The sequence below is a fragment of the Oreochromis niloticus genome, linkage group LG3 (genome assembly GCF_001858045.2).
Source record: "Oreochromis niloticus isolate F11D_XX linkage group LG3, O_niloticus_UMD_NMBU, whole genome shotgun sequence".
NCBI classification, from domain to species: Eukaryota; Metazoa; Chordata; class Actinopteri; order Cichliformes; family Cichlidae; genus Oreochromis; species Oreochromis niloticus.
In genome coordinates this window covers 27,827,742-27,855,674 of record NC_031967.2, presented here as the reverse complement: position 1 = coordinate 27,855,674, position 27,933 = coordinate 27,827,742, and the positions used below count along the sequence as shown (strand labels likewise).

At 44.1% G+C, this 27,933-nt stretch overlaps 1 protein-coding gene and 2 long non-coding RNA genes across 3 annotated transcripts; all 3 read right to left on the bottom strand.

Annotated features, from left to right (window-relative positions):
- Positions 1-7: 7 nt before the first annotated feature.
- On the bottom strand, positions 8-23,172 carry LOC100707479 (mucin-5AC). Its single transcript, XM_019354053.2, has 31 exons — positions 23,047-23,172; positions 19,601-19,779; positions 19,252-19,437; positions 19,027-19,122; positions 18,439-18,592; positions 17,843-18,021; positions 17,493-17,678; positions 17,268-17,363; positions 16,681-16,834; positions 16,085-16,263; positions 15,735-15,920; positions 15,509-15,604; positions 14,922-15,075; positions 14,325-14,503; positions 13,975-14,160; positions 13,749-13,844; positions 13,161-13,314; positions 9,697-9,875; positions 9,347-9,532; positions 9,121-9,216; positions 8,533-8,686; positions 8,181-8,383; positions 7,826-8,011; positions 7,600-7,695; positions 7,028-7,181; positions 6,631-6,878; positions 6,255-6,443; positions 6,030-6,125; positions 3,391-3,544; positions 1,030-1,191; positions 8-898 (listed from the first exon to the last, which is right to left on the bottom strand). Exons 1-31 carry the CDS (start codon positions 23,075-23,077, stop codon positions 855-857), a joined length of 4,638 nt encoding a protein of 1,545 aa, XP_019209598.1. The 5' UTR covers positions 23,078-23,172; the 3' UTR covers positions 8-854.
- Position 23,173: 1 nt separating this feature from the next.
- On the bottom strand, positions 23,174-23,991 carry LOC109198667 (uncharacterized). Its single transcript, XR_002059349.2, has 3 exons — positions 23,859-23,991; positions 23,634-23,729; positions 23,174-23,199 (listed from the first exon to the last, which is right to left on the bottom strand). It is a non-coding gene; the product is annotated as an uncharacterized LOC109198667 (long non-coding RNA).
- A 1,976-nt stretch (positions 23,992-25,967) lies between these two features.
- On the bottom strand, positions 25,968-27,470 carry LOC109198666 (uncharacterized). The gene is made up of 4 exons (XR_002059348.2): positions 27,351-27,470; positions 27,126-27,220; positions 26,541-26,694; positions 25,968-26,123 (listed from the first exon to the last, which is right to left on the bottom strand). It is a non-coding gene; the product is annotated as an uncharacterized LOC109198666 (long non-coding RNA).
- Between the last annotated feature and the right edge of the window lie 463 nt (positions 27,471-27,933).

The window sequence follows — 27,933 nt, the reverse complement described above, 5'->3', positions numbered from 1 at the left end:
CACAAAATAATTTATTGATAAATATTTAATTATAAACATGTAATACAAAATCATTACACAAGCATCTTCAGTAGTACCAAATATAGCATTATTTGTGAACAGCTGCTAAAAAGCAAGCAACACATGTGAACATCAGCCACTGAAGGCATCATCGTAAAGGCACTGCTGAACAACCAACATTCATATCAACAACATATAATAGAAATATACTATCAGAACATAATTTTCTTTAAATGCACCTCTGCCATTTGCTGGCATCATTGTCATCATCAGCAAATGAATTTTGCTTTTGGTGTTCTAAGGGTAGACAAAGGCAAACAATGGTTAACAAAAGCCTCTTGGTTCTTCAGCTCTTTGACAAAATGTCTTGATAAATTTACCAGCAGTTTGTTTGTACACAGTTTATCAGTTTAATAATCAAAGTAACCATAAACTCACCAAATCTTTTTGCTTAACAATAAAAATGTGGGTTTAAAGGGTACCAGACTCTTGACCCAAAATGTGCATAAATTACACACACTGGTAAAAGCCGTGATTGTGGTTCACTTAATTCAAACTATGTGTTCGTTTACTCTTAATAATTCAGTTGTGCCCCATCTTACCACACCGTTTTAAAGAGTTCTACAAAAGATTCCAACAAAATCTCTAACTGCTTGTAAAAGCAGTCAAAAAAAAGCTTCATGAAAGTGATTGCCCTCCACCAGTCCTTCTGATTTGTAATGTGACCCTTTCACACAAAATTAATCATAGCAGTCTGGGACATACTGTTGATAGTAAACCTGTGAGTTTAAACATAGTAGCATGATTGGATAGGGAAGTTTTAATCTGTTAATGTAGGGCAGGTTTCAGTTTCCTTATAGCCAGCTCAGAGTCAGGATGCCCACAGTGATCAGCAAAGCTACAGGTGAGGAAGGAAGAACAGAACAACAAGCATTAAGTACTCTACGTGTTTCATGTCTGAAGCACATGTTCTAGTCTCAGGTAAGTATTAAACCAAAAGAAAGAAGAAAACTTATCTGGTACTCTTACCTTGCATCAGTGATTGCTGGATTGTAATTGCATTAGCCGCAGAGGTGGTGGTGGTGTTGGTGGAGTTGGAACTAATCAAATTGGTGATGGTGGCAGTAACATTACTCAGGTCTACCACATTAGTTCTTATTTGGAAAACAGGGCTTCCCAGATCATCGGAAGCTGAAAGAACAAGCAGAGGAAAAAAGATCACTGATGTGTTTAAAGTAGAGATGGACCGATACGATATTACGTATCGGTATCGGTCAGATACTGACCTAAATTACTGGATCGGATATCGGAGAGAAATAAAAAATGTAATCCGATCCGAAGTATCACAAAATCACCTCACAAAACGCGCTACTTGGCGTAACCCAGCTCGGCGCATCGGAGCAGTATGTGTCACGTGATAGAGCGGCTGTTGTCTGCCAGACCTGTTGGCGGTCTGTTGGAGCATTTGGAGCCTCGCTACATGCTTCCTAACCGTGGCATTTCATCTCGGCGAAAACTATCCCAGAGAAGTAAAGCAAGTGTGTAAGTTCATCCCTGAATGTTTGCATAGTATTTCCACGTTAAGCTTAACAACTGATATATTGAGCCACAGCTGAACTGGCCTTCGGAGTTCCATATTGAGGTGAAAAGGAAGCAATTTGCCCCGTACTTCAGCTAGAATTAAAAAATAGACACAAAGCTGAAGTTATTCTGTCTTTGCTGCGCAGTTGCATCTACTTCTCTCATTCACTCCCCCTGCCTCTCCTGTTATTACTTCAAACATGAAACTGATCAACGATCAGCTGATCGGCTTTTCTGCCGCAAGTCCCGTGTCTCTTGTTTGTTTTTGGCCCACTTTGCACTAGAAAGAGGAGACCAGCGGATAAACAACAGCAATACGTTTAAGCGTGATAAGCTGTTGTTAGAATTTATTTAATATTACTTTCTACACCAGGATCCTTTTCTACGTAGCTGACTCTGGTAACTGTGCAGGGGCGGATCTAGCAAACTTTAGCCAGGGGGGCCGATAGGGCATGAACAGGGAAAAGGGGGGGTACAAAGACATACTTTTCTTTCTTATTCTCATTTAAAATGTCTAGCTTTTAATAAATAATTATCTGAATCTTACACCCAGAATTTTAATCAGATGTAAAATGTATAGAAGTCCATTACTGTATATAGTAACTGTTAAGTCTAATATACCCTAGTAAGGTAGTACTTTTTCCTTTGGGAATGTACAATCTGTGCAGTCTGCAGTTCTGTTAAAGAAAGATGTTGAATCTATTTAATTATTCTTGAAAAATAATTGATTTCTGTGCATTTTTTTTCACACTGCATCAAATTAAAGTTGATTACGTCGATTAAGCATCATGAGGTGGAGGGTGGGGGGTGGTTCCCTATATTTTTTAATTTTTTTTTTGCTGGGAGTTTTCAACCCTATTAGTTAGGTTGCTTACTCTTTAAAATACCAGAATAGGGAGGATGGAGTAGGTTTAAGTTTATTAGATATTGTATTGCTTATACAGTATTGCTGAACTATGAAAAATTTTGGGTGTAGTGTATTTTTTGCACACAGGTATAACAGAATAGTGTCAGAGTGAATTGTTAAATGTTTGTCATTTTTATGCTTACCATCCATTTCTATATTGTTTAACTGTGGGATGAAAGGAATTTCACAGTCCCCCTCCCCAGATTCTCGAGGTTCTGGGTGAGGGGCTATAGTGTTTTATTGCAGATACATCCTATCTGGAAGATCTGCTTCTTTTGATGTAAGCTTCCTGCGTTTACGACCCTTTGGTCAGCAGGAGGTAACACGCACACACACACACACACACACACGCACTTACAAAACCACAGGCAAGGTACTCTTTGTGTGTATGTATACATCATATGTTAATGACCCTATGCATATTCAAGTAACCTCAATAAAAGGAGTGCTATGGGGAACCTGGCTGAGAGTCTGACGGAGGTCAAGTGGGTGGAACGACACTTGGCTCCAGGCAGGCCTCCCTCATGCATGAGTAACACAAAGAACTTTGCCTACTTCGTGTCTTGCTTGCTGTGTAATTACATTGCCTTTAACGTTCCAGCGAATAGGTTTAAGCTACAAACCTATCAAATAGCTTTAGTGTTTTGTTTTGTTTTTTAACTTGAGTTTGAACTTATACAAAATGCAGCAAGATATTTAAAAAAAAAAACACTTTTATTGATTAAAAAACACACTACATCGGATTCATATCGGTATCGGCCGATATCCAAATCGGACATAAAAAAGTGGTATCGTGCCATCTCTAGTTTAAAGTGCATAACAACATATTAGTGTCAGTGACAGTCTGTGTAAACATCAGTAAATCAACAATGTGCAATTGATGTGATGTTGTGTTAGCTTACCGGCATTGTAAGTTCCATTGGAGACTACCATTGCGAAATTTGTAGTGCTTGTATCTGCTCTAGTTGTGGTGCTAGTAGAGTCTGGTACTGTGGCATCAAATTGACACTGGATGTTCTTTCCACTGACTTTGCCCTTCACATTGTTGACTTTAAGCTGCAGAAGAAAACAGATCACAAAGAGAAGACCTTAGTTGTGATTAGGATAATAATTTCTTCATTTTTAAACTTCAATGCAAGTGAAGGCAACACAAGCACATAAGGAGTGATAGGCAGTAGTGCTGGGCAATATGACGATATATATCGTGTGGACGATAGAAAAGTGTCTATCGTGCCATTTGTCTTCTATCGTTTCTATCGTTTCTAACCCTTTCATTCATTTCATTCATTTATTTGTTCATTTCAGGCACAACAAAATACATATGTTGAACATAAAGTGCACAAAACAAAAAAAACCAAACAAAAATTACCTGAAAAGGAGTGGGACGAAGAAAACTTATTAAATCCCACCCCTATACTCACTCATCAACAAAAACAATAAGCTTCCCACAGGTACGCCCATCGTTGCAAAGCATCATACATATACATACATACATATATATCTACACACACATGGACATATATGTACATACATACACGCACACTTTTTTTTTTTTTTTTTTTTTGAATATATACCAGCAATGGTAAGAGAAAAGACATTACAGAGCACACTAACACCATCATTGAGTATACTGTGACCAGACCAACTGCTTGTAGAGGAATTTAAATCTATGAATATTTTTGCATTGTTTCAGTTGTAAACTCAGACTGTTCCAGATTTTCACACCACATACAGACACACAAAAACCTTTACGGGTTGTTCGAATTCTGGGTAATTTGAATTTTCCGAAGCCTCTCACATTATAACCTCTTTCTCGAATTTCAAATATAGTTTGTAAATTTGCAGGTAGAAGTTTATTAAAAGCTTTGTATAAGATTATGGTTGTATTGTAATTAACCAGATCCTGGAATTTAAGTAACTTTGCCTGAAGAAAGAGTTTGTGAGTATGATCTAGATAACCAGCCTTGTGAATAATACGCAGTGCTCGTTTCTGTACTGTAACTAATGGATTAGTCAGTGAAAAACATGAATGGTTTTCACTGAAACCATTCATGTTTCAGTGAAAGCACTGACTCAGCTTTCACTGAAACATGAATGGTAACCAACTAACTCAGAGGCTGAGAGGCTGCCAGGGTGTTTTTGATGCCCCAAATCATTATTGTCTCTTATCATTAACAGAAATAAGAATAGTTTCTATTGTGTCTTGTGTCTATTTCTGAACCCTCTTCCTCTGCAGACTCCTCCCCAGTGTTTCTGTACTCAAACAGAAACACTGGGGAAATTATTACATAAAATATATCATTAACCCTTTACAACCGGTCGGAGCAGGCACACTCCGTTTTGCCTAACTATTTTTAAATCCCTGTAGAACTGGAACCACGTAAGGTAGCACAATAATTTTTTTTGCATATGAAACCGTAGGAGTTGTACTTACATCTTATTCCATTAGCTTGCCCTAGGTCACGGTTTCCTTCCACATATGGCTTTGCAAAAATTGCATAAAAAGCACTTCCAGCAACAAAAACATAATATTCCAGAAACACGCTTTGCCGATCCGATCAGCTGTTCATAACACTTCCTACGTTGGAATATAAGTCAGCGCGAACTATTGCATATCTGCCATTACCTGTCCGAAACCGGAAGTGATGTCATTTTCGCGCAAAATGTAGTTTTTTACCTTCAAAGCCTATGTTGGTGTTTTTAAAAGTCATGTTTGACTTTATGCTTTTCTGTATCGTTTCTGGGATGCTTAGAAGTCAAATTACACTGTTGGAAATAGTTTATTTTGATGCATATGCTGTTTTTTTGCAAATTTGCATTATAATATTTATTTTCATTTTTCCTGTAGTATATAAAAATTAGTGTATCTCAAAAATAAAACTATGAAGACACTCAAAATAAATTTCTCGTGGTTGGAAAAATTTACAGTTTTGAGGGATAAGCTTCTTAAATTTCTCTAACTAGAAATGTATGTAAAAAAAAAACAATAACGTTTTTCAATTTTTTTGTAGTTTATTGCACTTTTTTGCAATTTATGTAGTTACTATAGAGTTAATGCATAGATATTATTAAAATTTGGGCTATAACGGTTGTATTGATGTATAGCAACTTGAAATGCTCCCACAAATGGCACTACAGCATGTAAAATGTAAAGAAAAGCTCTGGCTCTATTTTCTCTTGCATAAAGTTAAAAGTATAGAAAAATTCTATTTTTCGCAAAGAAACTCTGTCTTGTGGTTTTGCGACATGGTGCTGCTTTACGTGCACCCGGATTTGCGACATGCTTTACGGTAACTCAAAACAAAGACTGCACCCTCTCCACTCGCTGTTTACAGACTGCATACTTTCCAGATGACCACAGGTCAGGTGGTATATCGTGATATATATCATTATCGTGATATAAATTAATTCATATCGTGATAAATATTTTTTCCATATCGCCCAGCACTAATAGGCAGAATGAGCATTTGTCAAACACTCCAACCCTAAAACAAAAAAGTATTGCTAAAGTGTTTTTCAAAAGTGTGCTAGTGGAACTCACCGTTGTGGGATTCAGCTTGCCGTTGTTCAGAAGAGCACTTATGTATTTGACTACATTGTTGTTATTTGCACAGATGTAGGTTGTGTCATTGGTTCCCTGTGGTGAACAACCAGAAATTGTAAATGTTACCTCTCCATAAAGACGATGACTGAAAAATACTAGACTGTCTCATTGTTAAACTTCACTGCATTTTCATTTGTGCTGAAATGATAAAATTTGACATACCGGTGTAGTGTTACGTGACAGGGTGAGAGCAACGTAGCCGTCTGATTGTCCTGCGAGTGAAAACCTAAAATTTTGACCTCCCAGCTGTTGAGCACCAAGGAAGAAACATGTCCCACTGGAGGGGTCGCAGCCAGAGGGCTGAGAAACACACAGCTGTGTCTTGCTACAATTATCTTTAGTAATAGAGGTCTGCAAGCATAAATAAGATTCATGTTAGAAAGTGGGGCAGTGTATATGTTAATAGCTACTGATCAATGCTATTTTATTGTCCCCTGATACTGATTTCTTCAATCTTCTGCTTCAGTAATTAACTAGTTATTTTATTAATTTTTGTAAATGAGTTTTATTTATTTTAATTTTTCTCTACATTACTCACATTAAGAGTTGTCACAGTACTGTCAGGCACTAGTGGGGCAGGTGTTGTTGGAGCTGCAGTCGTGTTGGATGGTGCTGTGGTGGTGTTGGATGGTGCCGTGGTTGTGTTGGATGGTGCTGCAGTCGTGGTGTTGGATGGTGCTGTGGTGGTGGTGGAATTAATCTGGTTGTCGGTGGTGGCATTAACATTTGCCAGGTCTACCACACCAGTTGTTATCTTGGCAGTAGGGCTTCCCAGATCATCAGAACCTGAAAGAACAACCATAGACAAAAAGATCACTGATGTGTTTAAAGTTCATGACAACATATTGATATATCGTCTGTGATAGTGTCTGTAATGTTGGGTGTCAGTGGTCTCTTGAAAGGGCAATTGATGTGATGTTGATGTGTTAGCTTACTGGCATTGTAAGTTCCAGTGGAGACTGACATTGAGAAACTTGTAGTGCTTGTGTCTGCTCTAGTTGTGGTGCTAGTAGAGTCTGGTACTGTGGCAGCAAACTGACACTGGATTTTGTTTCCACTGACTTTGCCCCTCACAGTGTTGACTTTAAGCTGCAGAAGAAAACAGATCACAACAAAAAGAGTTTTCATTCACATTATTCTAACTGATGTTCATGGTCATAGTTTAATTAACATTTGCCTTGATATTCAGCAGAAGACTCAGAAGGTGTAAGTACTTAAACTTAAATATAACCACAGAACGCACTCTCAGAATTTACAGTGTTTGGTTGTAATTAGGATAATAAGTGTTTCATTGTTAGAGTTAAACACAGGTTAAGGCAACACAAGATCATTAGGCAGATAGGCAGAATGATCATTTTTTAAACTAATGATAGTAAAAACAGAATATTTGGGAAGTTTATTGTTTATTCCTTTGTGTAAACCAAATAGGAATAATGTTAATGTTGTAAATATTTCTTTTAAAGAGGCCAATCAAATAACAAAAAGTTTAACTTCTAGTAGAACTCACCGTTGTGCGAGTCAGCTTGCCGTTGTTCAGAAGAGCACTGAAGAATTTGACCACACCATTGTTATTTGCACAGATGTAGGTTGTGTCATTGACTCCCTGTGGTGAAAAACCAGACATTGTAAATGTTACCTCTCTATAAAGATGACGACTAACAAAATACTAGACTGTCTCATTGTTAAACTTCACTGCATTTTCATTTGTGCTGAAATGATCAAATTTGACATACCTGTGTGTTACGTGACAGCGTGGCAGCAATGTAGCCGTCTGATTCTCCTGCAAGGTCAAACATAAAATTTTGACCTCCAAGCGCTTGGGCACCAAGGAAGAAACATGTCCCGTTTGAGGGGTCACAGCCAGAGGGCTGAGCTGCACACAGCTGTTTCCTGCCACATTCAGTTCTAGTAATAGAGGCCTGCAAGAACAAATAAGATCCATGTTAGTGAATGGGGCAGTGTATATGTTAATAGGTACTGATCAATGCTATTTTATTATCCCCTGATATGGATTTCCTCAGTTTTTTGCTTTAGTAATTAAATAATTATTTTATTTTATTTATTTTTATTTTTTTCTACATTACTCACATTAAGAATTGTCACATTAGTGTCAGGCACCAGTGGGGCAGGTGTTGTTGGAGCTGCAGTCGTGTTGGGTGGTGCTGCAGTCGTGTTGGGTGGTGCTGTGGTGGTGTTGGAATTAATCTGATTATTGATAGTGGCATTAACATTTGCCAGGTCTACCACACCAGTTGTTATCTTGGCAGTAGGGCTTCCCAGACCATCAGAACCTGAAAGAACAACCATAGACAAAAAGATCACTGATGTGTTTAAAGTGCCTGACAACATATTGATATATCGTCTGTGATAGTGTCTGTAATGTTGGGTGTGAGTGGTCTGTTGAAAGGGCAATTGATGTGATGTTGATGTGTTAGCTTACTGGCATTGTAAGTTCCAGTGGAGACTGACATTGAGAAACTTGTAGTGCTTGTGTCTGCTCTAGTTGTGGTGCTAGTAGAGTCTGGTACTGTGGCAGCAAACTGACACTGGATGTTCTTTCCACTGACTTTGCCCCTCACATTGTTGACTTTAAGCTGCAGAAGAAAACAGATCACAACAAAAAGAGTTTTCATTCGCATTATTCTAACTGATGTTCATGGTCATAGTTTAATTAACATTTGCCTTGATATTGAGTAGAAGACTCAGAAGGCAGACCTGCATCTATGTATGTACTTTAATTACAACCACAGAACGCACTCACAGAATTTACAGTGTTTGGTTGTAATTAGGATAATCAGTATTTTATTGTTACAGTTAAATACAGGTGAAGGCAACACAAGATCTTTAGGTAGAATAAGGCAGATAGGCAGAATGATCATTTATCAAACTAATGACACAAAGAAAAGAAAATTGGGGAAATTTATTGTTTAGTCCTTAATGTAAACCAAATAGGACAAATGTTGTAAACATTTCTTTTTTAAAAGATGCCAATCAAATAACAAAAAGTTTAACTTCTAGTAGAACTCACCGGTGTGCGAGTCAGCTTGCCGTTGTTCAGAAGAGCACTGAAGAATTTGACTACACCATTGTTATTTGCACAGATGTAGGTTGTGTCATTGACTCCCTGTGGTGAAAAACCAGACATTGTAAATGTTACCTCTCTATAAAGATGACGACTAACAAAATACTAGACTGTCTCATTGTTAAACTTCACTGCATTTTCATTTGTGCTGAAATGATCAAATTTGACATACCTGTGTGTTACGTGACAGGGTGGCAGCAATGTAGCCGTCTGATTCTCCTGCAAGGTCAAACATAAAATTTTGACCTCCAAGCGCTTGGGCACCAAGGAAGAAACATGTCCCGTTTGAGGGGTCACAGCCAGAGGGCTGAGCTGCACACAGCTGTTTCCTGCCACATTCAGTTCTAGTAATAGAGGCCTGCAAGAACAAATAAGATCCATGTTAGTGAATGGGGCAGTGTATATGTTAATAGGTACTGATCAATGCTATTTTATTATCCCCTGATATGGATTTCCTCAGTCTTTTGCTTTAGTAATTAAATAATTATTTTATTTATTTTTAAGTTTTTCTACATTACTCACATTAAGAATTGTCACATTAGTGTCAGGCACCAGTGGGGCAGGTGTTGTTGGAGCTGCAGTTGTGTTGGGTGGTGCTGTGGTGTTGGAATTAATCTGATTATTGATAGTGGCATTAACATTTGCCAGGTCTACCACACCAGTTGTTATCTTGGCAGTAGGGCTTCCCAGACCATCAGAACCTGAAAGAACAACCATAGACAAAAAGATCACTGATGTGTTTAAAGTGCATGACAACATATTGTAGTGGGCCAGGGCTGTTCGGGGTTTTGTTATTGACATTTATGTTCTGTTGCCATGGTTACGGGTGACGCTCTCTCTGCAACTGTGTGTTTCCGGGTGAGAGAGCGCCATTTTGTGTTGTTGTTGTTGTGGTTGCAGCGCGGAGCAGTTTGCTAGCGGCAGTGCTCCTGCGCAGATTTAAATAAATGGCTGTGCTCCCTGGCTAGCTCGCGGGAAGCAAGACCAAACAATACCTCTGTCTCCTCCTTGTCTGAGCTCGCCACATTGGTGTCAGAAGTGGGATAGCTCACCGTCGCCGGAATGGAGAGAGAGACTCAGAGGCTGGAGCAAGCGAGCGGCCATGTAAGTCCCCCGATGGGTCCCGATGGCGCGAGCGCACCGCGGCAGCGGCCCGTGGCGACCGACACTAGGACAATGCTTCATGGGCTGCCTCTGTCGACCGACATGCCGGGCCCCCGACAGCGAGCAGTGATGCCTGCAACGGCAGCTAAGGTACCGAAATACAACGGGCTAACCCCGCTAGAGCCCTACCTCTCACAAGTACGGCTAGCCGCGAGGCATAATGGCTGGAGCGATGAAGAGGCTGCTACCAACTTAGCGCTAGCATTGGAAGGAGATGCACTGCAGGTACTCCTTGACCTAGCCCCGTCAGAGCAGCATGAGCTCCAGACCCTCACCATAGCACTCGAGAGGCGATTTGGGCAGCGGCACTCCACTGATCAGAGCAGGGAGCAGCTGACCAACCGGAGTCGTAGGCCGGGGGAGAGCCTGGGCACCTTTGCAGCGGATGTGTTGCTGTATGCTCGTCATGGCTATCCAGAGTTCCCAGCAGCACCCCGTGAGGAGCTTAGCCTGCATGCTTTCCTGCGAGGACTTTTCCCAGAGCGACTACGCCAACACGTCCGCCTGGCCATGCCTCAGACTCTCCGTGAGGCGCTCCTTGAGGCTGAAAGGGCCGAGCTTGTGCTTACATCGCGATCTGACCAGCAGTTGCGCCCCCCATACTACCCTCAAATCAGAGCCGCAGACTGCGACAGTGAGAGGGAGGTCGCGGGGACATGCCAGCCGCAGCCCTCGGTGCCCTGGAGGCGTCCCCGTCGACCGACCGACTGCTGCTACCGGTGCGATGAGCCTGGCCACGTGGCGCGCGACTGCTTGGCACCCGCCCAAAAGGCCAGAACTATGTGGCCTCAGGGGATGAGAGGGGGAGCGGTACAGCGAGGGGACCACCGCTCCAGCTTCCTGCCCCCCTCCAAGAACGATGCACGGTGGCGGGCCTAGTCGGGCACCTGAAGGGACTCTACCTGAGCTGCTGTGTTGAGGACCAGCCCTGCCAGGCCCTGGTGGACACGGGGTCCACCATTTCCCTAATACGACCTGGTGTGTATCCTGGAACATCCGGGCCGCTTGTGATGGGTTGGTCACCCACCGACACCCAGCTGATGACAGTGACGGGGGAGAGAACTGACATGCGGGGTAAGAAACCGTTGCAGATCCGAGTGAAGGATCTGGAGCTGGTGCACGACTTCTGGCTTGCTGACATCCAAGACCAGTGCATCATCGGCCTTGATCTGGTGACCCGCTGGGGGCCTGCGTTTACACCGCGAAGCTGGCTATCACTCTTGGTACAGAGACTCTGGCTCTCCAGTGTGGTCAAAAGCAGGGAACCGGAGACTGCAGGCAGACGCAGCTGGTTCAGCATGCCATCGACACCGGCTCTGCTCAACCCATCTGTCTGCGCCCACGCCAGCTGCCCCTCTTGAAACGGCAGGGAGAGCGGGCCCAGGAGGCATGGGGCGTGGCTACTGCTCGGGCCAAAGCCGACGGAGGGGGATGACTCTCGTTGACCATGCAGCAGCTGAAGGAGGAGCAGCAGGCTGATGCGACGTTGGTTCAGGTGGGGGCCTGGCTGGAGGCAGCACGACGCTCAGGCTGGACAGGGGTGTCAGGACAGAGGCCCGAAGTGAAGGCCTACTACTCCCAGTACAACAATCTGGAGACCCACGACGGCCTCCTGTACCGGAGATGGCGGGCCCCCGAACAGGGCAAGGATCTCCCGCAGCTGTTGGTGCCTCGGTCGCTGCGGTCGCAGGTGCTCGAGCTTGTCCACGGCTCGGTGGGGGCCAGCCACTATGGGAATGCTAAAACTCTCCACCGTCTCAGGGGGCAGTTCTACTGGCCTGGTTGTCGACGGGATGTGGAACTTCATGTGCACTGCTGTGACACCTGTACGGCACAGAAGGGCCCTACTCAACGCCCCACTGCTCCCCTGCAGCCGCATTGGGTGGGGGCCCCGATGGAGAGAGTGGGAGGAGACGTCCTAGGGCCTTTCCCCGTCCCCGAGGCAGGGTACCGGCGCGTGTTGGTGGCCAGGGACTGCTACAGGAGGCTGAGGGAGCGGCCGCGAGTGGTTCATGACTACACCCGCCAGGCCCAGTTCAGCGCCGGAGTACGACAGAAAAGAGCCTGCGACACCAGGTGCCGAGGGGGAGCTTTCGTGCCTGGCGACAAGGTTTGGGTGTACTGCCCGGTTCGCAAGAGAGGGGTGTCCCCCAGGCTGTGCGGTCACTGGCAAGGGCCGGCGGAAGTCGTGGGGCGGCTAACAGAAGTGGTGTACCGGATCCGCATGCCGGGCCCAGGGCGCGTGGCGGTGTTGTACCAGGAGAGGCTCTCACCGTACCGCCCGCCCACTCCAGCAGCCGCTGGGGCAGGGGATGCTGGCGGCACCCCAGGTTCTCATCCAAGTGACTCTTCCCCTACTGGTCGAGATCGGCCTGCGCGCCGAATGAAGACACATGGACATTTGCAGGACTTTGTGTTGGGAAATGGGGTTGTCGGGGACGACTGACCCCTTAGGTGGGGGCTATGTAGCGGGCCAGGGCTGTTCGGGGTTTTGTTATTGACATTTATGTTCTGTTGCCATGGTTACGGGTGACGCTCTCTCTGCAACTGTGTGTTTCCGGGTAAGAGAGCGCCATTTTGTGTTGTTGTTGTTGTGGTTGCGGCGCGGAGCAGTTTGCTAGCGGCAGTGCTCCTGCGCAGATTTAAATAAATGGCTGTGCTCCCTGGCTAGCTCGCGGGAAGCAAGACCAAACAATACCTCTGTCTCCTCCTTGTCTGAGCTCGCCACACTATTGATATATCGTCTGTGATAGTGTCTGTAATGTTGGGTGTGAGTGGTCTGTTGAAAGGGCAATTGATGTGATGTTGATGTGTTAGCTTACTGGCATTGTAAGTTCCAGTGGAGACTGACATTGAGAAACTTGTAGTGCTTGTGTCTGCTCTAGTTGTGGTGCTAGTAGAGTCTGGTACTGTGGCAGCAAACTGACACTGGATGTTCTTTCCACTGACTTTGCCCCTCACATTGTTGACTTTAAGCTGCAGAAGAAAACAGATCACAACAAAAAGAGTTTTCATTCGCATTATTCTAACTGATGTTCATGGTCATAGTTTAATTAACATTTGCCTTGATATTGAGTAGAAGACTCAGAAGGCAGACCTGCATCTATGTATGTACTTTAATTACAACCACAGAACGCACTCACAGAATTTACAGTGTTTGGTTGTAATTAGGATAATCAGTATTTTATTGTTACAGTTAAATACAGGTGAAGGCAACACAAGATCTTTAGGTAGAATAAGGCAGATAGGCAGAATGATCATTTATCAAACTAATGACACAAAGAAAAGAAAATTGGGGAAATTTATTGTTTAGTCCTTAATGTAAACCAAATAGGACAAATGTTGTAAACATTTCTTTTTTAAAAGATGCCAATCAAATAACAAAAAGTTTAACTTCTAGTAGAACTCACCGGTGTGCGAGTCAGCTTGCCGTTGTTCAGAAGAGCACTGAAGAATTTGACTACACCATTGTTATTTGCACAGATGTAGGTTGTGTCATTGACTCCCTGTGGTGAAAAACCAGACATTGTAAATGTTACCTCTCTATAAAGATGACGACTAACAAAATACTAGACTGTCTCATTGTTAAACTTCACTGCATTTTCATTTGTGCTGAAATGATCAAATTTGACATACCTGTGTGTTACGTGACAGCGTGGCAGCAATGTAGCCGTCTGATTCTCCTGCAAGGTCAAACATAAAATTTTGACCTCCAAGCGCTTGGGCACCAAGGAAGAAACATGTCCCGTTTGAGGGGTCACAGCCAGAGGGCTGAGCTGCACACAGCTGTTTCCTGCCACATTCAGTTCTAGTAATAGAGGCCTGCAAGAACAAATAAGATCCATGTTAGTGAATGGGGCAGTGTATATGTTAATAGGTACTGATCAATGCTATTTTATTATCCCCTGATATGGATTTCCTCAGTCTTTTGCTTTAGTAATTAAATAATTATTTTATTTATTTTTAAGTTTTTCTACATTACTCACATTAAGAATTGTCACATTAGTGTCAGGCACCAGTGGGGCAGGTGTTGTTGGAGCTGCAGTTGTGTTGGGTGGTGCTGTGGTGTTGGAATTAATCTGATTATTGATAGTGGCATTAACATTTGCCAGGTCTACCACACCAGTTGTTATCTTGGCAGTAGGGCTTCCCAGACCATCAGAACCTGAAAGAACAACCATAGACAAAAAGATCACTGTTGTGTTTAAAGTGCATGACAACATATTGTAGTGGGCCAGAGCTGTTCGGGGTTTTGTTACCGACATTAATGTTCTGTTGCCATGGTTACGGGTGACGCTCTCTCTGCAACTGTGTGTTTCCCGGTGAGAGAGCGCCATTTTGTGTTGTTGTTGTTGTGGTTGCGGCGCGGAGCAGTTTGCTAGCGGCAGTGCTCCTGCGCAGATTTAAATAAATGGCTGTGCTCCCTGGCTAGCTCGCGGGAAGCAAGACCAAACAATACCTCTGTCTCCTCCTTGTCTGAGCTCGCCACACTATTGATATATCGTCTGTGATAGTGTCTGTAATGTTGGGTGTGAGTGGTCTGTTGAAAGGGCAATTGATGTGATGTTGATGTGTTAGCTTACTGGCATTGTAAGTTCCAGTGGAGACTGACATTGAGAAACTTGTAGTGCTTGTGTCTGCTCTAGTTGTGGTGCTAGTAGAGTCTGGTACTGTGGCAGCAAACTGACACTGGATGTTCTTTCCACTGACTTTGCCCCTCACATTGTTGACTTTAAGCTGCAGAAGAAAACAGATCACAACAAAAAGAGTTTTCATTCGCATTATTCTAACTGATGTTCATGGTCATAGTTTAATTAACATTTGCCTTGATATTGAGTAGAAGACTCAGAAGGCAGACCTGCATCTATGTATGTACTTTAATTACAACCACAGAACGCACTCACAGAATTTACAGTGTTTGGTTGTAATTAGGATAATCAGTATTTTATTGTTACAGTTAAATACAGGTGAAGGCAACACAAGATCTTTAGGTAGAATAAGGCAGATAGGCAGAATGATCATTTATCAAACTAATGACACAAAGAAAAGAAAATTGGGGAAATTTATTGTTTAGTCCTTAATGTAAACCAAATAGGACAAATGTTGTAAACATTTCTTTTTTAAAAGATGCCAATCAAATAACAAAAGTTTAACTTCTAGTAGAACTCACCGGTGTGCGAGTCAGCTTGCCGTTGTTCAGAAGAGCACTGAAGAATTTGACTACACCATTGTTATTTGCACAGATGTAGGTTGTGTCATTGACTCCCTGTGGTGAAAAACCAGACATTGTAAATGTTACCTCTCTATAAAGATGACGACTAACAAAATACTAGACTGTCTCATTGTTAAACTTCACTGCATTTTCATTTGTGCTGAAATGATCAAATTTGACATACCTGTGTGTTACGTGACAGGGTGGCAGCAATGTAGCCGTCTGATTCTCCTGCAAGGTCAAACATAAAATTTTGACCTCCCTGCGGTTGGGCACCAAGGAAGAAACATGTCCCGTTTGAGGGGTCACAGCCAGAGGGCTGAGCTGCACACAGCTGTTTCCTGCCACATTCAGTTCTAGTAATAGAGGCCTGCAAGAACAAATAAGATCCATGTTAGTGAATGGGGCAGTGTATATGTTAATAGGTACTGATCAATGCTATTTTATTATCCCCTGATATGGATTTCCTCAGTCTTTTGCTTTAGTAATTAAATAATTATTTTATTTATTTTTAAGTTTTTCTACATTACTCACATTAAGAATTGTCACATTAGTGTCAGGCACCAGTGGGGCAGGTGTTGTTGGAGCTGCAGTTGTGTTGGGTGGTGCTGTGGTGTTGGAATTAATCTGATTATTGATAGTGGCATTAACATTTGCCAGGTCTACCACACCAGTTGTTATCTTGGCAGTAGGGCTTCCCAGACCATCAGAACCTGAAAGAACAACCATAGACAAAAAGATCACTGATGTGTTTAAAGTGCATGACAACATATTGTAGTGGGCCAGAGCTGTTCGGGGTTTTGTTACCGACATTAATGTTCTGTTGCCATGGTTACGGGTGACGCTCTCTCTGCAACTGTGTGTTTCCCGGTGAGAGAGCGCCATTTTGTGTTGTTGTTGTTGTGGTTGCGGCGCGGAGCAGTTTGCTAGCGCAGTGCTCCTGCGCAGATTTAAATAAATGGCTGTGCTCCCTGGCTAGCTCGCGGGAAGCAAGACCAAACAATACCTCTGTCTCCTCCTTGTCTGAGCTCGCCACACTATTGATATATCGTCTGTGATAGTGTCTGTAATGTTGGGTGTGAGTGGTCTGTTGAAAGGGCAATTGATGTGATGTTGATGTGTTAGCTTACTGGCATTGTAAGTTCCAGTGGAGACTGACATTGAGAAACTTGTAGTGCTTGTGTCTGCTCTAGTTGTGGTGCTAGTAGAGTCTGGTACTGTGGCAGCAAACTGACACTGGATGTTCTTTCCACTGACTTTGCCCCTCACATTGTTGACTTTAAGCTGCAGAAGAAAACAGATCACAACAAAAAGAGTTTTCATTCGCATTATTCTAACTGATGTTCATGGTCATAGTTTAATTAACATTGCCTTGATATTGAGTAGAAGACTCAGAAGGCAGACCTGCATCTATGTATGTACTTTAATTACAACCACAGAACGCACTCACAGAATTTACAGTGTTTGGTTGTAATTAGGATAATCAGTATTTTATTGTTACAGTTAAATACAGGTGAAGGCAACACAAGATCTTTAGGTAGAATAAGGCAGATAGGCAGAATGATCATTTATCAAACTAATGACACAAAGAAAAGAAAATTGGGGAAATTTATTGTTTAGTCCTTAATGTAAACCAAATAGGACAAATGTTGTAAACATTTCTTTTTTAAAAGATGCCAATCAAATAACAAAAAGTTTAACTTCTAGTAGAACTCACCGGTGTGCGAGTCAGCTTGCCGTTGTTCAGAAGAGCACTGAAGAATTTGACTACACCATTGTTATTTGCACAGATGTAGGTTGTGTCATTGACTCCCTGTGGTGAAAACCAGACATTGTAAATGTTACCTCTCTATAAAGATGACGACTAACAAAATACTAGACTGTCTCATTGTTAAACTTCACTGCATTTTCATTTGTGCTGAAATGATCAAATTTGACATACCTGTGTGTTACGTGACAGGGTGGCAGCAATGTAGCCGTCTGATTCTCCTGCAAGGTCAAACATAAAATTTTGACCTCCAAGCGCTTGGGCACCAAGGAAGAAACATGTCCCGTTTGAGGGGTCACAGCCAGAGGGCTGAGCTGCACACAGCTGTTTCCTGCCACATTCAGTTCTAGTAATAGAGGCCTGCAAGAACAAATAAGATCCATGTTAGTGAATGGGGCAGTGTATATGTTAATAGGTACTGATCAATGCTATTTTATTATCCCCTGATATGGATTTCCTCAGTCTTTTGCTTTAGTAATTAAATAATTATTTTATTTATTTTTAAGTTTTTCTACATTACTCACATTAAGAATTGTCACATTAGTGTCAGGCACCAGTGGGGCAGGTGTTGTTGGAGCTGCAGTTGTGTTGGGTGGTGCTGTGGTGTTGGAATTAATCTGATTATTGATAGTGGCATTAACATTTGCCAGGTCTACCACACCAGTTGTTATCTTGGCAGTAGGGCTTCCCAGACCATCAGAACCTGAAAGAACAACCATAGACAAAAAGATCACTGTTGTGTTTAAAGTGCATGACAACATATTGTAGTGGGCCAGAGCTGTTCGGGTTTTGTTACCGACATTAATGTTCTGTTGCCATGGTTACGGGTGACGCTCTCTCTGCAACTGTGTGTTTCCCGGTGAGAGAGCGCCATTTTGTGTTGTTGTTGTTGTGGTTGCGGCGCGGAGCAGTTTGCTAGCGGCAGTGCTCCTGCGCAGATTTAAATAAATGGCTGTGCTCCCTGGCTAGCTCGCGGGAAGCAAGACCAAACAATACCTCTGTCTCCTCCTTGTCTGAGCTCGCCACACTATTGATATATCGTCTGTGATAGTGTCTGTAATGTTGGGTGTGAGTGGTCTGTTGAAAGGGCAATTGATGTGATGTTGATGTGTTAGCTTACTGGCATTGTAAGTTCCAGTGGAGACTGACATTGAGAAACTTGTAGTGCTTGTGTCTGCTCTAGTTGTGGTGCTAGTAGAGTCTGGTACTGTGGCAGCAAACTGACACTGGATGTTCTTTCCACTGACTTTGCCCCTCACATTGTTGACTTTAAGCTGCAGAAGAAAACAGATCACAACAAAAAGAGTTTTCATTCGCATTATTCTAACTGATGTTCATGGTCATAGTTTAATTAACATTTGCCTTGATATTGAGTAGAAGACTCAGAAGGCAGACCTGCATCTATGTATGTACTTTAATTACAACCACAGAACGCACTCACAGAATTTACAGTGTTTGGTTGTAATTAGGATAATCAGTATTTTATTGTTACAGTTAAATACAGGTGAAGGCAACACAAGATCTTTAGGTAGAATAAGGCAGATAGGCAGAATGATCATTTATCAAACTAATGACACAAAGAAAAGAAAATTGGGGAAATTTATTGTTTAGTCCTTAATGTAAACCAAATAGGACAAATGTTGTAAACATTTCTTTTTTAAAAGATGCCAATCAAATAACAAAAAGTTTAACTTCTAGTAGAACTCACCGGTGTGCGAGTCAGCTTGCCGTTGTTCAGAAGAGCACTGAAGAATTTGACTACACCATTGTTATTTGCACAGATGTAGGTTGTGTCATTGACTCCCTGTGGTGAAAAACCAGACATTGTAAATGTTACCTCTCTATAAAGATGACGACTAACAAATACTAGACTGTCTCATTGTTAAACTTCACTGCATTTTCATTTGTGCTGAAATGATCAAATTTGACATACCTGTGTGTTACGTGACAGGGTGGCAGCAATGTAGCCGTCTGATTCTCCTGCAAGGTCAAACATAAAATTTTGACCTCCAAGCGCTTGGGCACCAAGGAAGAAACATGTCCCGTTTGAGGGGTCACAGCCAGAGGGCTGAGCTGCACACAGCTGTTTCCTGCCACATTCAGTTCTAGTAATAGAGGCCTGCAAGAACAAATAAGATCCATGTTAGTGAATGGGGCAGTGTATATGTTAATAGGTACTGATCAATGCTATTTTATTATCCCCTGATATGGATTTCCTCAGTCTTTGCTTTAGTAATTAAATAATTATTTTATTTATTTTTAAGTTTTTCTACATTACTCACATTAAGAATTGTCACATTAGTGTCAGGCACCAGTGGGGCAGGTGTTGTTGGAGCTGCAGTTGTGTTGGGTGGTGCTGTGGTGTTGGAATTAATCTGATTATTGATAGTGGCATTAACATTTGCCAGGTCTACCACACCAGTTGTTATCTTGGCAGTAGGGCTTCCCAGACCATCAGAACCTGAAAGAACAACCATAGACAAAAAGATCACTGATGTGTTTAAAGTGCATGACAACATATTGTAGTGGGCCAGGGCTGTTCGGGGTTTTGTTATTGACATTTATGTTCTGTTGCCATGGTTACGGGTGACGCTCTCTCTGCAACTGTGTGTTTCCGGGTGAGAGAGCGCCATTTTGTGTTGTTGTTGTTGTGGTTGCAGCGCGGAGCAGTTTGCTAGCGGCAGTGCTCCTGCGCAGATTTAAATAAATGGCTGTGCTCCCTGGCTAGCTCGCGGGAAGCAAGACCAAACAATACCTCTGTCTCCTCCTTGTCTGAGCTCGCCACATTGGTGTCAGAAGTGGGATAGCTCACCGTCGCCGGAATGGAGAGAGAGACTCAGAGGCTGGAGCAAGCGAGCGGCCATGTAAGTCCCCCGATGGGTCCGATGGCGCGAGCGCACCGCGGCAGCGGCCCGTGGCGACCGACACTAGGACAATGCTTCATGGGCTGCCTCTGTCGACCGACATGCCGGGCCCCCGACAGCGAGCAGTGATGCCTGCAACGGCAGCTAAGGTACCGAATACAACGGGCTAACCCCGCTAGAGCCCTACCTCTCACAAGTACGGCTAGCCGCGAGGCATAATGGCTGGAGCGATGAAGAGGCTGCTACCAACTTAGCGCTAGCATTGGAAGGAGATGCACTGCAGGTACTCCTTGACCTAGCCCCGTCAGAGCAGCATGAGCTCCAGACCCTCACCATAGCACTCGAGAGGCGATTTGGGCAGCGGCACTCCACTGATCAGAGCAGGGAGCAGCTGACCAACCGGAGTCGTAGGCCGGGGAGAGCCTGGGCACCTTTGCAGCGGATGTGTTGCTGTATGCTCGTCATGGCTATCCAGAGTTCCCAGCAGCACCCCGTGAGGAGCTTAGCCTGCATGCTTCCTGCGAGGACTTTTCCCAGAGCGACTACGCCAACACGTCCGCCTGGCCATGCCTCAGACTCTCCGTGAGGCGCTCCTTGAGGCTGAAAGGGCCGAGCTTGTGCTTACATCGCGATCTGACCAGCAGTTGCGCCCCCCATACTACCCTCAAATCAGAGCCGCAGACTGCGACAGTGAGAGGGAGGTCGCGGGGACATGCCAGCCGCAGCCCTCGGTGCCCTGGAGGCGTCCCCGTCGACCGACCGACTGCTGCTACCGGTGCGATGAGCCTGGCCACGTGGCGCGCGACTGCTTGGCACCCGCCCAAAAGGCCAGAACTATGTGGCCTCAGGGGGATGAGAGGGGGAGCGGTACAGCGAGGGGACCACCGCTCCAGCTTCCTGCCCCCCTCCAAGAACGATGCACGGTGGCGGGCCTAGTCGGGCACCTGAAGGGACTCTACCTGAGCTGCTGTGTTGAGGACCAGCCCTGCCAGGCCCTGGTGGACACGGGGTCCACCATTTCCCTAATACGACCTGGTGTGTATCCTGGAACATCCGGGCCGCTTGTGATGGGTTGGTCACCCACCGACACCCAGCTGATGACAGTGACGGGGGAGAGAACTGACATGCGGGGTAAGAAACCGTTGCAGATCCGAGTGAAGGATCTGGAGCTGGTGCACGACTTCTGGCTTGCTGACATCCAAGACCAGTGCATCATCGGCCTTGATCTGGTGACCCGCTGGGGGCCTGCGTTTACACCGCGAAGCTGGCTATCACTCTTGGTACAGAGACTCTGGCTCTCCAGTGTGGTCAAAAGCAGGGAACCGGAGACTGCAGGCAGACGCAGCTGGTTCAGCATGCCATCGACACCGGCTCTGCTCAACCCATCTGTCTGCGCCCACGCCAGCTGCCCCTCTTGAAACGGCAGGGAGAGCGGGCCCAGGAGGCATGGGGCGTGGCTACTGCTCGGGCCAAAGCCGACGGAGGGGGATGACTCTCGTTGACCATGCAGCAGCTGAAGGAGGAGCAGCAGGCTGATGCGACGTTGGTTCAGGTGGGGGCCTGGCTGGAGGCAGCACGACGCTCAGGCTGGACAGGGGTGTCAGGACAGAGGCCCGAAGTGAAGGCCTACTACTCCCAGTACAACAATCTGGAGACCCACGACGGCCTCCTGTACCGGAGATGGCGGGCCCCCGAACAGGCAAGGATCTCCCGCAGCTGTTGGTGCCTCGGTCGCTGCGGTCGCAGGTGCTCGAGCTTGTCCACGGCTCGGTGGGGCCAGCCACTATGGGAATGCTAAAACTCTCCACCGTCTCAGGGGCAGTTCTACTGGCCTGGTTGTCGACGGGATGTGGAACTTCATGTGCACTGCTGTGACACCTGTACGGCACAGAAGGCCCTACTCAACGCCCCACTGCTCCCCTGCAGCCGCATTGGGTGGGGGCCCCGATGGAGAGAGTGGGAGGAGACGTCCTAGGGCCTTTCCCCGTCCCCGAGGCAGGGTACCGGCGCGTGTTGGTGGCCAGGGACTGCTACAGGAGGCTGAGGGAGCGGCCGCGAGTGGTTCATGACTACACCCGCCAGGCCCAGTTCAGCGCCGGAGTACGACAGAAAAGAGCCTGCGACACCAGGTGCCGAGGGGGAGCTTTCGTGCCTGGCGACAAGGTTTGGGTGTACTGCCCGGTTCGCAAGAGAGGGGTGTCCCCCAGGCTGTGCGGTCACTGGCAAGGGCCGGCGGAAGTCGTGGGGCGGCTAACAGAAGTGGTGTACCGGATCCGCATGCCGGGCCAGGCGCGTGGCGGTGTTGTACCAGGAGAGGCTCTCACCGTACCGCCCGCCCACTCCAGCAGCCGCTGGGGCAGGGGATGCTGGCGGCACCCCAGGTTCTCATCCAAGTGACTCTTCCCCTACTGGTCGAGATCGGCCTGCGCGCCGAATGAAGACACATGGACATTTGCAGGACTTTGTGTTGGGAAATGGGGTTGTCGGGACGACTGACCCTTAGGTGGGGGCTATGTAGCGGGCCAGGGCTGTTCGGGTTTTGTTATTGACATTTATGTTCTGTTGCCATGGTTACGGGTGACGCTCTCTCTGCAACTGTGTGTTCCGGGTAAGAGAGCGCCATTTTGTGTTGTTGTTGTTGTGGTTGCGGCGCGGAGCAGTTTGCTAGCGGCAGTGCTCTGCGCAGATTTAAATAAATGGCTGTGCTCCTGCTAGCTGCGGGAAGCAAGACCAAACAATACCTCTGTCTCCTCCTTGTCTGAGCTCGCCACACTATTGATATATCGTCTGTGATAGTGTCTGTAATGTTGGGTGTGAGTGGTCTGTTGAAGGGCAATTGATGTGATGTTGATGTGTTAGCTTACTGGCATTGTAAGTTCCAGTGGAGACTGACATTGAGAAACTTGTAGTGCTTGTGTCTGCTCTAGTTGTGGTGCTAGTAGAGTCTGGTACTGTGGCAGCAAACTGACACTGGATGTTCTTTCCACTGACTTGCCCCTCACATTGTTGACTTTAAGCTGCAGAAGAAAACAGATCACAACAAAAAGAGTTTTCATTCGCATTATTCTAACTGATGTTCATGGTCATAGTTTAATTAACATTTGCCTTGATATTGAGTAGAAGACTCAGAAGGCAGACCTGCATCTATGTATGTACTTTAATTACAACCACAGAACGCACTCACAGAATTTACAGTGTTTGGTTGTAATTAGGATAATCAGTATTTTATTGTTACAGTTAAATACAGGTGAAGGCAACACAAGATCTTTAGGTAGAATAAGGCAGATAGGCAGAATGATCATTTATCAAACTAATGACACAAAGAAAAGAAAATTGGGGAAATTTATTGTTTAGTCCTTAATGTAAACCAAATAGGACAAATGTTGTAAACATTTCTTTTTTAAAAGATGCCAATCAAATAACAAAAAGTTTAACTTCTAGTAGAACTCACCGGTGTGCGAGTCAGCTTGCCGTTGTTCAGAAGAGCACTGAAGAATTTGACTACACCATTGTTATTTGCACAGATGTAGGTTGTGTCATTGACTCCCTGTGGTGAAAACCAGACATTGTAAATGTTACCTCTCTATAAAGATGACGACTAACAAAATACTAGACTGTCTCATTGTTAAACTTCACTGCATTTTCATTTGTGCTGAAATGATCAAATTTGACATACCTGTGTGTTACGTGACAGCGTGGCAGCAATGTAGCCGTCTGATTCTCCTGCAAGGTCAAACATAAAATTTTGACCTCCAAGCGCTTGGGCACCAAGGAAGAAACATGTCCGTTTGAGGGGTCACAGCCAGAGGCTGAGCTGCACACAGCTGTTTCCTGCCACATTCAGTTCTAGTAATAGAGGCCTGCAAGAACAATAAGATCCATGTTAGTGAATGGGGCAGTGTATATGTTAATAGGTACTGATCAATGCTATTTTATTATCCCCTGATATGGATTTCCTCAGTCTTTTGCTTTAGTAATTAAATAATTATTTTATTTATTTTTAAGTTTTTCTACATTACTCACATTAAGAATTGTCACATTAGTGTCAGGCACCAGTGGGCAGGTGTTGTTGGAGCTGCAGTTGTGTTGGGTGGTGCTGTGGTGTTGGAATTAATCTGATTATTGATAGTGGCATTAACATTTGCCAGGTCTACCACACCAGTTGTTATCTTGGCAGTAGGGCTTCCCAGACCATCAGAACCTGAAAGAAAACCATAGACAAAAAGATCACTGTTGTGTTTAAAGTGCATGACAACATATTGTAGTGGGCCAGAGCTGTTCGGGGTTTTGTTACCGACATTAATGTTCTGTTGCCATGGTTACGGGTGACGCTCTCTCTGCAACTGTGTGTTTCCGGTGAGAGAGCGCCATTTTGTGTTGTTGTTGTTGTGGTTGCGGCGCGGAGCAGTTTGCTAGCGGCAGTGCTCCTGCGCAGATTTAAATAAATGGCTGTGCTCCCTGGCTAGCTCGCGGGAAGCAAGACCAAACAATACCTCTGTCTCCTCCTTGTCTGAGCTCGCCACACTATTGATATATCGTCTGTGATAGTGTCTGTAATGTTGGGTGTGAGTGGTCTGTTGAAAGGGCAATTGATGTGATGTGATGTGTTAGCTTACTGGCATTGTAAGTTCCAGTGGAGACTGACATTGAGAAACTTGTAGTGCTTGTGTCTGCTCTAGTTGTGGTGCTAGTAGAGTCTGGTACTGTGGCAGCAAACTGACACTGGATGTTCTTTCCACTGACTTTGCCCTCACATTGTTGACTTTAAGCTGCAGAAGAAACAGATCACAACAAAAAGAGTTTTCATTCGCATTATTCTAACTGATGTTCATGGTCATAGTTAATTAACATTTGCCTTGATATTGAGTAGAGACTCAGAAGGCAGACCTGCATCTATGTATGTACTTTAATTACAACCACAGAACGCACTCACAGAATTTACAGTGTTTGGTTGTATTAGGAATAATCAGTATTTTATTGTTACAGTTAAATACAGGTGAAGGCAACACAAGATCTTTAGGTAGAATAAGGCAGATAGGCAGAATGATCATTTATCAAACTAATGACAAAGAAAAGAAAATTGGGGAAATTTATTGTTTAGTCCTTAATGTAACCAAATAGGACAAATGTTGTAAACATTTCTTTTTTAAAAGATGCCAATCAAATAACAAAAGTTTAACTTCTAGTAGAACTCACCGGTGTGCGAGTCAGCTTGCCGTTGTTCAGAAGAGCACTGAAAATTTGACTACACATTGTTATTTGCACAGATGTAGGTTGTGTCATTGACTCCCTGTGGTGAAAACCAGACATTGTAAATGTTACCTCTCTATAAAGATGACGACTAACAAATACTAGACTGTCTCATTGTTAAACTTCACTGCATTTTCATTTGTGCTGAAATGATCAAATTTGACATACCTGTGTGTTACGTGACAGGGTGCAGCAATGTAGCCGTCTGATTCTCCTGCAAGGTCAAACATAAAATTTTGACCTCCAAGCGCTTGGGCACCAAGGAAGAAACATGTCCCGTTTGAGGGGTCACAGCCAGAGGGCTGAGCTGCACACAGCTGTTTCTGCCACATTCAGTTCTAGTAATAGAGGCCTGCAAGAACAAATAGATCCATGTTAGTGAATGGGGCAGTGTATATGTTAATAGGTACTGATCAATGCTATTTATATCCCCTGATATGGATTTCCTCAGTCTTTTGCTTTAGTAATTAAATAATTATTTTATTTATTTTTAAGTTTTTCTACATTACTCACATTAAGAATTGTCACATAGTGTCAGGCACCAGTGGGGCAGGTGTTGTTGGAGCTGCAGTTGTGTTGGGTGGTGCTGTGGTGTTGGAATTAATCTGATTATTGATAGTGGCATTAACATTTGCCAGGTCTACCACACCAGTTGTTATCTTGGCAGTAGGGCTTCCCAGACCATCAGAACCTGAAAGAACAACCATAGACAAAAAGATCACTGATGTGTTTAAAGTGCATGACAACATATTGTAGTGGGCCAGAGCTGTTCGGGGTTTTGTTACCGACATTAATGTTCTGTTGCCATGGTTACGGGTGACGCTCTCTCTGCAACTGTGTGTTTCCCGGTGAGAGAGCGCCATTTTGTGTTGTGTTGTTGTGGTTGCGGCGCGGAGCAGTTTGCTAGCGGCAGTGCTCCTGCGCAGATTTAAATAAATGGCTGTGCTCCCTGGCTAGCTCGCGGGAAGCAAGACCAAACAATACCTCTGTCTCCTCCTTGTCTGAGCTCGCCACACTATTGATATATCGTCTGTGATAGTGTCTGTAATGTTGGGTGTGAGTGGTCTGTTGAAAGGGCAATTGATGTGATGTTGATGTGTTAGCTTACTGGCATTGTAAGTTCCAGTGGAGACTGACATTGAGAAACTTGTAGTGCTTGTGTCTGCTCTAGTTGTGGTGCTAGTAGAGTCTGGTACTGTGGCAGCAAACTGACACTGGATGTTCTTTCCACTGACTTTGCCCCTCACATTGTTGACTTTAAGCTGCAGAAGAAAACAGATCACAACAAAAGAGTTTTCATTCGCATTATTCTAACTGATGTTCATGGTCATAGTTTAATTAACATTTGCCTGATCTTGAGTAGAAGACTCAGAAGGCAGACCTGCATCTATGTATGTACTTTAATTACAACCACAGAACGCACTCACAGAATTTACAGTGTTTGGTTGTAATTAGGATAATCAGTATTTTATTGTTACAGTTAAATACAGGTGAAGGCAACACAAGATCTTTAGGTAGAATAAGGCAGATAGGCAGAATGATCATTTATCAAACTAATGACACAAGAAAAGAAAATTGGGGAAATTTATTGTTTAGTCCTTAATGTAAACCAAATAGGACAAATGTTGTAAACATTTCTTTTTTAAAAGATGCCAATCAAATAACAAAAAGTTTAACTTCTAGTAGAACTCACCGGTGTGCGAGTCAGCTTGCCGTTGTTCAGAAGAGCACTGAAGAATTGACTACACCATTGTTATTTGCACAGATGTAGGTTGTGTCATTGACTCCCTGTGGTGAAAAACCAGACATTGTAAATGTTACCTCTCTATAAAGATGACGACTAACAAAATACTAGACTGTCTCATTGTTAAACTTCACTGCATTTTCATTTGTGCTGAAATGATCAAATTTGACATACCTGTGTGTTACGTGACAGGGTGGCAGCAATGTAGCCGTCTGATTCTCCTGCAAGGTCAAACATAAAATTTTGACCTCCAAGCGCTTGGGCACCAAGGAAGAAACATGTCCCGTTTGAGGGTCACAGCCAGAGGGCTGAGCTGCACACAGCTGTTTCCTGCCACATTCAGTTCTAGTAATAGAGGCCTGCAAGAACAAATAAGATCCATGTTAGTGAATGGGGCAGTGTATATGTTAATAGGTACTGATCAATGCTATTTTATTATCCCCTGATATGGATTTCCTCAGTCTTTTGCTTTAGTAATTAAATAATTATTTATTTATTTTTAAGTTTTTCTACATTACTCACATTAAGAATTGTCACATTAGTGTCAGCACCAGTGGGGCAGGTGTTGTTGGAGCTGCAGTTGTGTTGGGTGGTGCTGTGGTGTTGGAATTAATCTGATATTGATAGTGGCATTAACATTTGCCAGGTCTACCACACCAGTTGTTATCTTGGCAGTAGGGCTTCCCAGACCATCAGAACCTGAAAGAACAACCATAGACAAAAAGATCACTGTTGTGTTTAAAGTGCATGACAACAT